General features: G+C 36.4%; 1 protein-coding gene across 3 annotated transcripts; it reads left to right on the forward strand.

Annotated features, from left to right (window-relative positions):
• The first annotated feature begins 155 nt into the window (after window positions 1-155).
• Window positions 156-13710, forward strand: LOC149019103 (CMP-sialic acid transporter 3-like). 3 transcript variants are annotated; one of them, XM_089153168.1, is made up of 16 exons: window positions 156-518; window positions 1246-1516; window positions 1757-1873; window positions 2328-2384; window positions 3827-3904; window positions 4077-4121; window positions 7174-7233; window positions 7447-7569; window positions 8679-8756; window positions 10365-10434; window positions 10822-10929; window positions 11109-11242; window positions 11327-11403; window positions 11868-11913; window positions 12035-12106; window positions 13354-13710. In XM_089153168.1, exons 2-15 carry the CDS (start codon window positions 1352-1354, stop codon window positions 12083-12085), a joined length of 1209 nt encoding a protein of 402 aa, XP_089009294.1. In that variant the 5' UTR covers window positions 156-518; window positions 1246-1351; the 3' UTR covers window positions 12086-12106; window positions 13354-13710. The 3 variants fall into 3 exon arrangements, with proteins under 3 accessions (XP_089009294.1, XP_089009296.1, XP_089009295.1); XM_089153170.1 differs by having other exon boundaries at window positions 12035-12095; XM_089153169.1 differs by having other exon boundaries at window positions 1250-1516.
• Window positions 13711-15551: the final 1841 nt, after the last annotated feature.

The raw sequence follows: 15551 nt of genomic DNA on the forward strand, positions 1-15551 counted from the left end.
GAAAGATTTTTTTTATTTTTTTGGGTAAGAAAAATCCATATAAGGAGGAAAGATTCACTTATAGAAAATAATAAAGTGTATAATTTTTTTTCTTTTGGTAAGTAATAAAGTGTATATTTAAGATAATAAATCTTTATTTTGGTCATTTTTCCAAATCCAAACTGAAGAAATACTAGTATGAGATGCAAATCCCACCTGCAATTCGTGTTGTGTAGTAAATTTAAAGCAAACGAGGAGAGAGAGAGAGAGAGAGAGAGAGATAGAGAGAGAAAGTGAGTGAGAGAGAGAGACGTCTCCGCTATAAATTATTTTCGTAAGCTTTTCTATGCATATTCTTCGCATCTCTGCTTCTTCCATTTCTCCATCCTCAATGACCTAAAGAGATCTTTACATCAGATCCAGAAGCACGGGATCTGTCTTCCTCCACCGACCTCAGTTTGGGATCGGATCGAAGAATTTCTCTGTTTTATCATCAATTCATGGAGTCTAACTTCTTATACTCAAATCCTGCGCTTCAGGTACGTGAATCTTGGCTCAAAATGATTAATTATTGTGTTATGGTGCTTGAGTTGAGCTCTGACAATGCTCGTTTGATAATCACATAGTAGGTACATGGTGTTTGGTTTTTATTTTTGAATTGTAGTATTTTTTTCGTTTTGATTCTATTGAAGAATTTCATTTTGGAGTCGAAGTGGCGAGATCTCGGTTCTCTGTAAATAATCTCAAATTATTGAATTTGGTCGTTTAATGCAAAAAGGAACAGGAGGAGCTTTTGGTGGTTTTAACTATTAGAGAAACTAGCTTTTGGAGCTGATGATGGGATCTGGTTAAATTGCGTGTGATATTCGAATATGGAGTGAAACTTTGCTTGGATTTTCTTAGGCTTGGTTTGAATTCATTACTTGGTTGTTGATAGATTGCTGCGTAGTAGTAGTTCTGACCACCGTTTCTGTCTTATTTATATATTGATTTACAACTGAGAAAATTCTGTATTTTTGTCCCAAAACCCTGGGTCTCTTTGATCTATTCGAATCTATACACATGGCAGCGAAAACTGGTTAATTTTTGTCAATTATTGCTTTAGTTAGTTCTCTTTTGTTCTTTGAAATTTCAATCTTCACTTGTCATTTAGTAAAATGTAAAATGCAATTTCTCGCAGATGAGCTGCTTACATGTGCTTTGCCTCTGGTGGTTTACTTCTGTCTTTGGGAAAGCTTTAATATTTTTATGATATCGTTTCATCAGATAGCTTGAAGGGCTCTCCGGATTCTCTTTGTGCTTCATTCTCATCATATAACTATATTGTACGTATAGTTATTTATTTGGTGGCATTTTGAGGAGTGGGGCTACAATGAATGGCATGGTAGAATGCAGTGTCTGCCATTCCAAATTATCATCTCCAACTAGCAAAGCGGTATCCAAGGCATATGATAGGCACAGAAGCAAGATATCATCAAAGTACAGAGCTCTCAATGTTCTCTTGGTTGTTGGAGATTGCATGTTGGTTGGTCTGCAGGTGATTGGTGTAGTCTAATCTTATCTCATTAATTCTTCAATTTTTTTCCCCAGATAATTTAGAAATAATATGATGAGATAAATTTGCATCCATTTTGACCCTATTTCCCCGAGAAGAAAGCATCATTTTAGTAATATAATTCGAGTTATGCTCGATGCATACATTGTCTGATTCTGCTACTTAATGGATTCTCTGTTAACTATTGCACATATTGATATGCTCTTTTTCCTTTTGATGCAGCCCATTTTGGTTTTTATGTCCAAGGTTGATGGGAGTTTTAAATTTAGCCCTGTTAGTGTTAACTTTTTGACCGAAATTATGAAGGTTATCTTCGCAATTGTAATGCTGTCACTTCAGGTATGTATGCTTCTTTTTATGTTCTGTGGTTTTCCTTTCTGTTTGTTCATGTGTTTTATGTGAACTCAACTTCATTGGAGGACTGAAGAAGTCATATCCCTCCGAGAATAAATTGATGAAAATGATTTTCTTTTTTCTTCACTGGGCCTAAACTTTTCTCTGCATTACAAAGTACTTGGACTAACCAAGTGGGTTAGTCCTTCATGGTAACAAAACCTATCACTTGTGTCTGAAATTGGGTTCACACAGCTGGGCTGCCCTTTAATGCTCATAATTGTTGTTTAGCTAGCCTCAGGGTAGGTATTGGCTTGAGCCTGAGCTTTCCTATTTAGCTTGTTTATCATCTTGTCATAGTGAGAATTTTTGGTGGATCTTGTCAAGAATTCACTTATATTTTATCTGTTGAAATGCTGAGACCTGGTTGAACCTTCTTATGTTTTTACTTGTGCTCCAGGCTAGGCGTCAGAAGGTTGGGGAGAAACCACTTCTCTCGGTATCTACATTTATCCAGGTATGTCCTTACTGTTTTTTATTTATTTATTTTTTTTAAATTTAAATTTTCTCTCTTGTCTTCTAAATAATTACTTTCCTTTTATATTAAAGTTGGATGGTTTCTGTACTCCAATCTTGTATTAGACATAAAGTATTTTCTTTGTCAGTAGTCTTCGCGGCCATTATAAATCTATACTTATGCCTAAGTGGAGTACCATTAATGAGCTTCATTGTGGGTAAAGTGCCTTTTTAAACTGTTCAGGTGCCACTTCACCTTACTCATTGCTTTGATTCCTCATATTTCCTGAGTTTCCTTTACCTTGTAAGCAATCTATCTAGAAGCACAGGGGTACCTATCAAATCCTGTTGATCAAGCACCAGGCTTCAAACCATTAGATTATTCAGTGATTGCAGGTGCTTTGCAAAGTGTTGATCAAACTTAACTGCTGTGTCAGGCCTGAAACCATTTCAAACTCTTTTGGAAATTGCAAAAGTAACTTGTAATGGGCTCAAACTTGGGGAATGATAATAGGGTGAACCCGTTGTCAAAGGAGCACAGGCAAAGTTCCTGCTGGGGGGGGGGTTAGTTTTTCTGCGTAGTCTTACCCCAGCAATTTTTTCTGAGAGGTTGTTTTGATGCATTGACCATGGGGCTACAACTGAGGTCCACCGACCATTGCGACCATCCCTTAGAGTCCAAAGGGACATTGTTTCTCTGCATCCTTTTTCCAACAGTTTTTGCTAGGACGCTGTTTCGGTACCTTGACCTCAGGCTACAATTGTGGTCGACCAACCATTGCACCAAAGCCTGAACTGGTGCCAAAGGCTTCTGCACAAGCAGACTTAGGGAATGATGCTTTTCATAAATTCTGTTTGAACCCATACAACTGAAAATAAGGATGAAAAGACTTTTAAAGAAAATTGAAGTTGACTCAACAGAATACATGAGTTTGTGGTTTCTTGTAATGGATGTCAAATTTGTACGGGCAATTGTATGGGCAAACATATTCTGGTAAACAGAAGCAGTCATGACACAAGAGGTCTGAGGCCTGGAGTTGCTACACCTAGGGCTTGTGGAGCTAGTCTGGAAATTGAGAACCTTGTGGGTCAAAACCCAAGGCCTGAATTAGCTCTTTGTAATGAGATTTGTAGGAAGGTTTTCTGATATGAACGTTTGGAGCAGTGGACATATTCAAATAATGTTGACCTTGGTTCTGCATACACTCCTAAAGGACAGCATCTAGTTGATACATGCATATGCCTAATGCTGAACAGTGTGGCTTATATTATATAAACCTTTGCTGACAGTATTTATTCTTAAACGTGATATATGTTGTTTCATTTCATGGTTTCTAGTTTGTGAGCTGAGTCAAGTTTGACTACCATTTGATATAGATTCTTGAGGACAGTTGTTTCAGATTTAGACCTTTATCCTGAATATTTCTCTGAATTTTCTTATAGGCTGCTCGCAGCAATGTGCTTCTTGCTGTTCCGGCTTGTCTTTATGCTATTAATAACTATTTGAAGTTCACCATGCAGGTATAGGTCTTTCTGTACATCTCAATTTCTTTTTGAATTTTTCTTGCCAAAAAAAAGGGAACCCTTTGTCTTCTGACAGTTATCTACCATGTTGATCATTTCTCTTTAAACAAGAATGTGGTATCTTTCTGATTGTTTTAATTAATGAATATTGTTGTTACTTCCTTTGCAGCTTTACTTTAATCCTGCAACCGTGAAGATGCTGAGTAATTTGAAGGTATTTCTCCCCCTTCTGTGATCCTTCTGCACAATATCCTTTTGATAGGTGTATTTTTAACAATATGATGGCAATGTCAAATCATAGTTTTCCTTAACCGATGAAGTTCTGATTTCTTTTGCGGGAAGTAATAAGCTAGCAATCTTGATGAAATGCTGTCTATCAATAAAACAATTCAATTTATCTAGTGCAATGACATATTGGATTAAGAGCACCTACAATTTTCATATGGGATTTCAGATGTTCATGGTCAAAATCCATTTGCATGATTGGTGATTTTCAGAAAGAGAATCATGCTTTTCTTTTTTCTCCTGCTAGCTATTCCAATATCCTATCATTATTAGGAGAGTTTTTACCTAGTGTGTCCTGCAGACCTTTGTAAAAGACACACCAAGTAAAACATACTGTTAAGTCACTTTGATACATGGACCTTTGTTATGTAATTTATTTCTCTCTTTCTTTCCTTTATTTTTATTTTAATTTTAATTTTTATTTTGGGTGGGAGGGTTTCAATGCGGATACTAGAGGATTCAGTGGTTAGCATAATTTTTAATGAATCACTACCCTCCCTTACATAGAAAGTTGTAGGTAAGGATTTAGTTCTAATGTTCATAGAAGACCTCATGCCCCATTGCTTGGTTAACTCATCCACCTGGGAAATGACAAACCCAGGCATTGGATGTACGGGATGTTCAACATGCTTGCTGTATCACTGGGGCGGTTCCTTTCCAAATTTTAATTGAACTGTGTCTGGTTACTTGTTACTTTCTCCTATCTAACCATCATTGTTTAATTGATGCAATCTGTCATGTGTGTGTTTGTCTGGTCCTAATTTCCTTGGAACATACATTTGACGCAAGCAAACTGGAATCTAACAACAACAACAACAACAACAGCAACAAGATGTCTGGTTGGCCCTTCAACATAAGTTTATATGGCATGTTAGATGGGGTCCAAAGCTTGGGGACAGGTATATCCCTTAAATTTCAGCTCAAATGGAATTTTTAGGTAGAAATGTAATGTGTAGTGGTGGTTAGAGTACAATAAGGCATGCAGACATACATATGGATGCAGTCCAGTACAGGGGGATCATACTGTTAGGATTGAGTCCTACCATTTAACACTGTAAATCCAGTAGGCAACTTAGTAATGGGTTGAATTAGGTTTATGATAGGGCAAACCCAGTGCGGAAGGCTTCCACTCAAGCGGAGTCCAGGGGTGGTGGTGGGGTGCAATTTTCCTACGCAGCTTTACTGCAGCAATTTTTGCTGAGAGGCTGTTTCGATGTGTTGACCTCAGGTTACAACTGTGGTCCACCAGCCATCACACCAGCTGCAAAGGCCTGCCCCTGAATTGGGTTATGTAATCATGCTGAAAATAAAAGTTGACTGTTTATGTTGTAAGACAAGTCAAGGCACAATTGAGAGGAGGAAAGCAACAATGAGTGCAAAATAAGCTTTATAGTGGTTTTTCCTTTGCCTACATCCACCATCAGGTTATATCCTCACTACTCAACTTTTCACTGTAGATCGTTTTCCAGATGGCACAGTTAATCATATTATGACTGCTTATATGCATTAGACAATGGACTGTCAGTCAGGAATTCAGGAAATTGTCCAGACAGTCTGGTGTCAATCTGGGTCTTTGTAAGACATTGGCTACTCTTGGGAAACATCATCTGACAGAAGCTTGTTGATTGGACGTCTTTTTGTTGGCCCATGATCAGCTAGTGACTTATTGACTTGGCCAATTTGAACTCCACAAGCAGTATTCATCATCACAGATAGTGTATGTACAATGCTTCTATAATGCATTGATCATCATGCATAGTGTGTACGCCAATTTAAGTCTAGAAATTCTTCCTGTTTTTCATAAGCAGTCTCCCAACTAAGGCTAAAGTGTTGAACCATAAGCCATATTTGGGGACTCATGAGGCTAAGTCCAGTGGCTTGAAGAGCTGTAAAGAGGATTGCTCACAAACACAGAAATGTGAAAGTGATTACAAGTTTAGAAAAAATAAGTTCCAATTATTGATGTTCATGAAGTGATCCTTGAAGCTTGATCTTCCAATCATGCGCTCAAACCCATCATGACTTTATTTATCCAACAAATAAAAAAAAAACTTCATGATTTGGCCTTGCTGAGGTGAAATTTGATTCTTCTCAACTTCATGCTGCCTCTGGTCTTTCTGATATGTTTTGCTCTTCAATTTGTGTATATGCTTATGCTACCAATGGAGTGGCTGAAGAGGTTTATGATATTCCGATACATTGGTCTGTTCATGCCTCTGATGGACTTACTCAATTGGCTTATGATCTTCCAATAAATACACCATTTCATGCCAAAGATTTTAACCAAGTTTGAGTCTTTTCTTTTTTATGTAACTTAGTCAAAACACCTTCCACTTGCATTGGCGGTAAGTGGATTAACCAATTGTATTGGCCATCTCCCAATAAACAGAAGTTCAAGTCATGAAAAATACATCAAAATTTACTGTTTTAACAGACAGGTAGCCTATCCAAGAAAGCTTATCTTGATGGCACTGTGAAGTGGCATCTTTCTATATGAATAATTATACTATTGGTATGGTTACTGTGATAGTGGCAATAACAAGAACAATATTAGCAATAAGAGGTATTAGTAGTGTTGTTTTTTTCTTTCTTTTTTTGATGTATGTGTAGTTGCAGTAGTAATATAGATATTGAGAACAAGAACAATAGCAGTAATAAAAATAATAATAATAACCATGAAAAAGAGTATTAAAAGTAGATCTATCTGTGAGTATGTTGAATTTATTTCAATAATTATTGCTCTTCCAGTGGGCTTCTATTTCTTTTTATTTCTTTACTGGCTTTTGGCATGGACATTGGTAAAAAAACTCAACCTGTTCAAGTTTTTTGTAACTTCTTTCTTGTTTATTTGCTTCTTGTATTCATATCTTTTCAGTCATTAAGTTAAAACCTGTAGAATGATTATCTTTTTTTACATATTAGTCAGTTTGTTTTATCCTGATTATTTTGTTATTTGTTTTGGGTTCTCTGAACATGTATAGGTTTTGGTTATTGCTATTTTATTAAAGATAGTCATGAAACGCCGATTTTCAATCATTCAGGTCAGTAGAAAGCTGAGTGGCATTCTTTAAATTTGTATTATTCTCTAGTTTCCAAGTGTTATAAGAATTAAGGATATTGATCAAGGGAATACACAAGTTTAGGTGTAATTCATTTGAATTCATTTGATAGTGCTTTCTGAGCATGTGCATTTTAATGCATGCCTAATATTACTGGATCCTGTTTGACTTATCTGATTCATTGTGTTGTGACAGTGGGAGGCTCTTGCCCTGTTGCTTATCGGAATCAGTGTGAACCAGCTTCGGTCACTTCCTGAGGGCACAAGTGCTTTGGGTCTTCCTGTTGCAACTGGTGCATACGTATATACATTAATCTTTGTAAGTGATCATCTCACTGTCTCTTCGGTTATGGTTTCTGCTTGTGAGTTTTACAGATTTAATAGGAGCATTTTAGAAAAGATGAAAACTAGTTCATTTCTACGGAATGAGATGTACCTGAAAGCTCTGAAAAAGGTGTGGAGTTTGTGTTTATGCACTAGAAATCAGCCAACAAAATCAACTAACTACAACTACATGCTAAACTTCACCCTTAAAAAGAAGTTGGAGAGAGTAAAGATGAGTTTTCCCTAAAAGAACCCCAACATGGTGTCACTAATTGGAGCTTATCCCCTTGAAAACATCTTATTACCTAAGAGTGGCTCTTCCCTTTCCTTTGTTTGAACTTTTTTCTTTTTAATTTTTTTCTTCCTGCCGGGGGGGGGGTTATATGTGCATTGCTGGCTTTGTGGACTAAGATCTTTCATACCAGTATAAAAGCCAGAAAGCTTCTGTGGACGTCCTGTCTAAATCATCGAATTGTCTCACTGAATCTTATCCTGTTTCAATCTTCTGTATAATTCATTGGCATTTGCTTCACTCAGGCTCATGCCATCTAAATGAGGTTGGCTGCATGGATCCTTTTAACATATCTGTTGTATCCGTTGTTCCTTTTTTCAATCTTCTGTAAAACTCATTGGCATTTGCTTCAACTTGAGAAATCTTAGCACAACTCAATTCGGCCTTATCTTATCTAAATGGGGTTGGCTACATGGATATTTTTGTCTCCCATCTGCTCTATTTGAAGGCCTACATCAGCCTTACTGCAAGGAAATTTTCTATGTTACTCCCTAACATTCCTCTGTCTAATCCTTGTTTCTATCCACCCAAACTTTATACTGTATCTATTCTGTTCCACACATATATACATGATAATTATCTGAAATGTATACTCTACTCTGTAGTAGCAATTACTTTTCTTTCTTTTTTCTGTTTTTTCTCTTACATTAAGAAATATTACAAGAAAACTAGTGACTGACGTAAAATTCATTTGGTATGATTTTTGAAGCATATGGGAACTAGGAGACATTGTTTTGTGGAATTTTGCTGTCTTCATGAAATAAGAACTGCTTAAGTACTGTGGAGACTTAGTTTTGAAAATTCATGTGCAGGTTACTGTTCCGTCTTTGGCCTCAGTTTTCAATGAGTATGCTCTGAAGAGTCAATTTGAAACAAGCATCTATCTTCAGGTGATTCCTCAATGATAGCTATTATCACTCACCATTGGTACTAGGAATTAAGCTGGAATTCAGTGATTGTAAATTTGCATCTTGTTTTTGGCAAGAGTAAGGAATCATAGGTCCTGATTCTGATTCATCTTATTTGATTGGTAACAACCTCTTTCCACATAATCATAGTTCAGAAACAACCTGTTTTGTTTCTTTATCTAGTATCAAAAGCTCTGTTATATTGGTTATCTAAAGGCTATGGACATGTTTCACTATTTCAGAGTAAGAAACCTTTAATTGCAATTGATTCTATACTATCTAGAACGTCCAGTTTCTTTTTTCCTCTTTTTTGGGGTGATAAAATGCAAATATTGAGGTGACATTCATAACTAGAAGGTGATTATCTTTTTATTTTGAGCTTCTGTTCCTGGTTTAATCTTTAAACATTTATTCATTTATCTATTATCGGATCTGGACTATGATTTCTTTGTAATAATCTAGTTCCTCATGAAATACTTTTGTTATTCTGGTGTCTGGTCTCATTCAGTTGAAGTATAAATCTAATTAACTAGATGGCCTTGTGTGAGAGAATACGTGAATGAATGAAGTGGATGATGTGTTCAGCAAGTGTTTAGGTGTACATGCCACCTACATGCTCTGAGGAGTTCATGTTTCCTACCAATGTGCAAGGTTTTGCTGAAAGTCTGTAAAATATGTCGGTTTTGCATGATGTTGAAACAGAACTCCATGTAATATATAAAATGTCCATCTGTTTCAGCCTAAATTTGACAATTTGTGTGGTCTTGTCAAAGTGATATAAACATTTAATATGTATACTGTACTGTTCCAAACTAAGTGCTGTAAAATTTTATCCAAGTCCGCATTGGTTTTGTTTGTTTCAAACTTGGTTTCTGCTGTGTACTCCCATACAAGCATGGAACAGGTAGTTGGGAATCAATGGAATGCATTGACAGCATTTGTTGTATTTGTTGATATTTTGTGCAAGATTCAAGGTTGTACGCGAATAGGCCTTTTTAGGGAATGTTTACAACAGTGTATACTTATACTACCAAACTAAAGTTTGAATTGAACTCGAACTTTCATTTTAAGCTTTTATTTATTTATTTTTTAAACAATTTAAGGGATTCACTAAGTTTAGAGGGCCTAACATAGGGTTCACTAGAAGATTTGGGACACCCCTAGTTTGGCCATTTGAGCTTCTAAACCATTAAGCGAAAACCCCCAGTTTGAACTAAATTTTCACTGTTTCACAAAACATTTGGGCTCTAAACAAAACCTGGACTGATTCCTACTTAGCAAGTGATTACAGTATCATCATGATATCTTGCTATAATTTGCTATGTGAATGATCCACCCAAAGTTCAATTCTCATTGAGGTTCCTATATGCATCACTGTTGATCCCATCATGGCCATAAGCCTCAATTTGAACCTTAAATTATTTATCACTGAGTGAATTTTATCTTCTGGTTACCCTACTGATGGTGCTGCATTTATTGCTATCAGTTTGTGCTTTGCCTGGAACAGATTCTTGAAGTTTTGCAGAGATGTTCATTTCTCCGATGATTTTGTGTTATATGACTTGGGGGATTTCTTTGTCTGTTTTGCAGAACCTCTTCTTATATGGCTATGGTGCTTTTTTCAACTTTCTAGGCATCCTTGTGACTGTTATGCTCAAAGGTACAGTAGCTACTTTTTTGTCGAAAGCAGTCCTCTGTACTGGAATTAGGAAAAGAAAGGCATATATACTCTCTTTCTTTATTGTAATTTGATATTGGATTCTACTGAGTTGCCACATGGGCTCATTCTGGAATCATAGTGTAATCCTGTACTGTCTTGTGGGGTGGGGTTCTTTGTTTAACTTATAAATGCAAGTTGGAGGGTGTAAAGTTTCTGGGTAGGGGTTACTTGAAATTAGCATTTGATTATTTATCTTGAACTTCTGTTTCACGGGGTGATTTCCCATAAAGTATAGATGAGGATTAATAACATTCTGCAGATGAGTTTTTTCCTTCTTACTAAAAAGTGGAAAGAATTATTTAGAGTCAGTTTCTTGATTATTTCCAGGTCCCGGTAGTTTCAATATTCTGGAAGGGCATTCGAGGGCCACCATGTTTTTGATATGCAATAATGCAGCACAAGGAATCCTGTCCTCTTTTTTTTTCAAATATGCAGGTTAGTTTTTCTTGCTTTATTGCATTCTTAATCTTATTATCTATTTGGAACCTTTTTGAGAGATAAATTTGTCTACAGTCGTCCTATTTCATCCTTGGCGTCTGTTAATCACATCCTCTTAGAGAGATTTTTGTTGCAGATATATTATTGAAGGATTTCTTTCATTGACATTGATGCAGATGCAATTTTGAAAAAGTACTCGTCAACTGTTGCTACAATCTTTACGGGCATTGCATCTGCCATTTTATTTGGTCATAAGCTGACAATTAATTTTATGTTGGGTATCTCTATTGTTTTTATCTCCATGCACCAGGTATTTCATGAAAATTATATTTCTTTTATTATTAATAACTTACTTTCTGTGAGACTTATTTTTCGTTTCTCTCTTCCTTGTCAGTTCTTTTCACCTCTTTCAAAAGTCAAGGATGAACCACATAATGGGAGCGTGGAAATGGACATACATGATCATCACAAGTATGTCTTTGAGTATTTTCAGCTTCTGTTGACTAACCGGATCCATATTGTAAAGGATAGAGAGATACATGCATCATGATAGGGTGGGAAATGTATTCTCTCTGTGCTTTTTTTCTCCTATTTGGGGTGCTGTGTTCAGAGAAGAGACAAACTGTCTCTGTTGTCTAGTGCCACTTGGTGCGCCACTGTTGAATTGCATCCTTTAAGACTAGTCTGACTGATATCAACTATTGAATCATTTCAATGTATTTTGGATGCTAATATAGTGAGGTTCCTAGATCAAACCGGCTGCACAAATGCCATCCTAGATCGGCATGGAATCAGATCTATTCTCTTTAATCTGATATCTTCTATTTTAGGGTTCTGTTGTTTTCAGTACTATTTGATTTTGTTTTTCTTGATGCTTGAATCTTCTGCTTGGTTGCTTGCATTTTGAGTTTTTTTTACATTGGTGTTCTTATTAGGTCAAAGGATTCCTTCATAAATATGGCAGCTGGAGCTAATGAAGATGTGAGATTGGAAAATCTTTTTCTTCTGATTTTCAAGAAAATTGTTTACGAGCTTCTGTTATCATTGGGATAATTTTATCAAACAATCTCTGATAGTCTGTTGTTCTTGTTGCATTTTCCAGGCTAGTCATCGTGTTGGACCTGATGAAAGACAGCCGCTTCTTCCCACCTAAAGTTCCCAAGGTACTGTTAAGGTATAATACTGTATCCTGAACTTCTAGATTGGGGAAAAATATGTGCTTGCGAAGTCTTTCCATACTATATCCTGAACGTCTAGATTTTTCCTTGCAAAGTCTTTCTCAAGACTAAGGACTGCTGTCCCCTCCTTAAATTGTGCCAGATATCTGGCTTCTAGTCATCTGCTTGACGAGGACCTTAATGGTGTAGTTAGTTTATCATCTGGAGAATGGTTAATCTAAATGACCTTGTAAAATCATGAAATTGAGGGAATCGATACACATAATCATTACTAGCTTTTGGACATCATATCTAGGTGCCAATGTTGATCAGAGTGTTGGCTAATTGCTTTGATGTTGGAGAGGCCAGGGCACCCCAATAATAACTTGTGTTATATCTGAGGTCATATTTCTTAGATTTCTTCCTCCCTATAAATGTGTGTGTGAAAGTGTGTTTTTATTTGTTAATATAGGTTCAGTTATCGAAACGGTCTCTCAGCAAAAATTGTTGGGGTAAGGGATAGGGAAAAATCCCTCCCCCAGACTCTGCTCATGCAAAAGCATTCAGCATTCTGTTCACCCTTTTTGAATATAGGTTCAGTTATAGAACATGGGATCATGGGATGTAGCAGTGAGATAATGAGAGATACAGGTAGAAATGAAAAGTGATTAAAATCTAGACAATGCGTTCGTGTGCAACCCACCTGGGGTTTTCTTCTGCAATACCCAAGTTCAGTTTCAACTTTCAAGTTCCATGAACTGTTAAGACCTCAAGGCCCCCCTGTTCATATATCAAAGTTTAGCCTAAAATTGGACTTTACCAAGTGCTTGCACTGGTTGGTTGGAGTGCTGTAGGTGGGGGTACCTAAAGATGGAGGCATGCCAATATAGATGAGAGGGTATTTGATTGAATTAGAATTTTGCAGATTGTGCATGTTTTAGTTGGAACTGCCACATCATCTGTGTCCATTTGGCAATGAAATCGGATAGCACTAAACTCCTTCCCAACTGGGTTGCACAAAGGTCATTTTGCCTTGGAATTTATAATTTTTGTCAGTACCATGTCTCTTGGGTACGGTTGCCTAGTTGATGCCTTAACAACATAACCACATCTTGATCTAAATACAAAAGATGCATGATACTAATGAAACCAAATAAGCAGACCCATCCATCTTCATTTTCGTCCTTTTATTTCCATTTCACTATTGAACTGTTGAGAGATGGGGAATTTCAAAGCTGAATCATTTTCTTAATGTTCAATACAGGAATGGTCATTGAAAGAGATTCTTTTGGCTGGGTTACTGTGCAGTATGGAGACAAACCAGTTCTCCCTATACTCAAATAAGTCAGAAATTCTTTTGTTTTAGGATCTCTTTAGGCATTGAGATCCCTGTTTTTGGTATGTAGCTGTTGGAAAATTGATGTTGGGAGTACAGGGGTCAGACGCAACAACCATTTTGGTTCAGGAAAGATATTTAAATAGAGCTGCTGCTGCAGGGGTTTGTTCGTGTAGGGATTGGGATTCTTTGAATCTAGCCTTGAACATTCTGTTGCGGTGTTTTTACTGTTTTCATGTACTCAGATTAGTTATAGAGAAATTATAGTTTTACTCGGTTCTTATATATTGTTTTGGTGCCTCTTTTCCTTTGGTTCATGTTCGTTTACTTTCAGAAGCAAGTGGTGCAGTTGTTCAAATATTTTTTTTGATGAAACGAATAAAATGACAAGGAAATTAAAAATCATATAGTGATTTTGTGGTTCTACGGTTTTTGCTTCTTTTATGTGGATAACAGGAGACGTCTCTCAAGAGTCAAAGAGTAGTGCTGGAAAGAGAAAGACAACTACTCAATCCAACCAACCAACAAGGCATCATTGTAAAATCATTCTAAAACGATGACTACACTTGAGATAATACATAAAGCCCAAAAACTTTACTCATGATGTTTGAAAAAGGTTCAATTTTTAAAATAAATTGTTGTTTCGAGATTGAGGGATCAAGGAACATAAAGTACAAAGGTATATTACTCGATTGGAACATAAAGTAATTCTGACCTCCTATGTGGAGCGGTTGGTTTATTTTTTTTTTGGGTAGCCTAGGTCAATCCATCTTTCAATTCTTATTCTTCCTCTTCTGCGATTTCATCTATCTTGGTTAGCCAGATTTTCAAATGTTTTTAGAAGTTTATCTTCCAATTGGAAAGTTAATAGAGGGCTAGCCATCCATAGCTAATGGTGACACAGGAGCTAGTAAAAAAAATCCCAAATGCCTACTTTTTGCTTTTTCTAATCGAATCCCTGCATACATTAAGATATTAGCATGAAAAAAGGGATTACTAGCTAGAGGATTATCTATAAACAAGGGCAAGCTTTCCTTATAGAGGGAAAACCTCTGGCTCAGCGATCACATCATAACCTGTATAGATATTTGAAAGATGCCCTCAAAGGGGTGAGAACTCGCGAGGTGATTGGTGGGTTTTGTTTGTTTTTTTTGGTTTTTGTCTGCCGATGGGTCCAAGCCTCTCTGGATGGATGACACGTGAACATTTTTAATCACAATTGTTGAATATATCACATAGCTTCGTAAATATGTGGACATATGTCATTGGTATAAATATCCATGTAGATCCCGATGGCCGCCCTCGGAGGAGCACGGACATTTATATATCACAATTGTTGGATATATCACATGCTGAAAAGAAATATATATATATTTTTTTAAATAAACACTTATGAGCTCACAATTGCAATTAAAAACATCCACGTACCGCCCATCCAGTGGCCTGGGCAAACTGTAGAACAAAAGCTTGGGGGCAGAAAGGATTTGCGTGGGGGAAAAAATGGTCTAGAACCCATGAGTTAACACACTTCATAATCCTTTTTTATGGGAAAACGCACTTCATAATCCAACATGAAAAGAAAAGTAGTTAAGTCGTTACAACATAACCATCAAACTGTTTAGAGCTTTTTTATCGGTTGTCCACTTAAGTGGGATGAAATCATGAAACTCTAGGCAGCTCCCTTAAAGGGTCAAATATTATTGGTGGCTTACTTCAAAATTATTGATTATCCACACTTAACAAATTGGCTTTGATTCCGTTTATAATTTTTTTTGTTGGTAGAATTCCGTTTATAATTCAAACTTTAAAAATGAAATGATAAAATGCCCTTAGGGCCTGTTTGGTTACATGAGTCTGGAGATTTCAAATCTATGGAGTTATAATTTATAAAATTAAATGTTTGGTTGTGAAATGAAATTTGTATATTCATCCTAAAAAATTATTTGATCAATGTGATTTTTGTAAATGTGAAAATATATAGCTTTTTTGAAATCTCTGGATTTCACCCCTTATCCATAAATCTACAGATTCACGTTTTTAGTGTAAAAAGGTGAATCTCTAGATTTCATGAATCTAGAGATTTTTACAACCAAACAGATATAATTCTCAAATTCATGAATCCAGAG

Source organism: Hakea prostrata, chromosome 4 (assembly GCF_041222555.1).
Source record: "Hakea prostrata isolate BN-2017 chromosome 4, UWA_Hpros_2, whole genome shotgun sequence".
NCBI classification, from domain to species: domain Eukaryota; kingdom Viridiplantae; phylum Streptophyta; class Magnoliopsida; order Proteales; family Proteaceae; genus Hakea; species Hakea prostrata.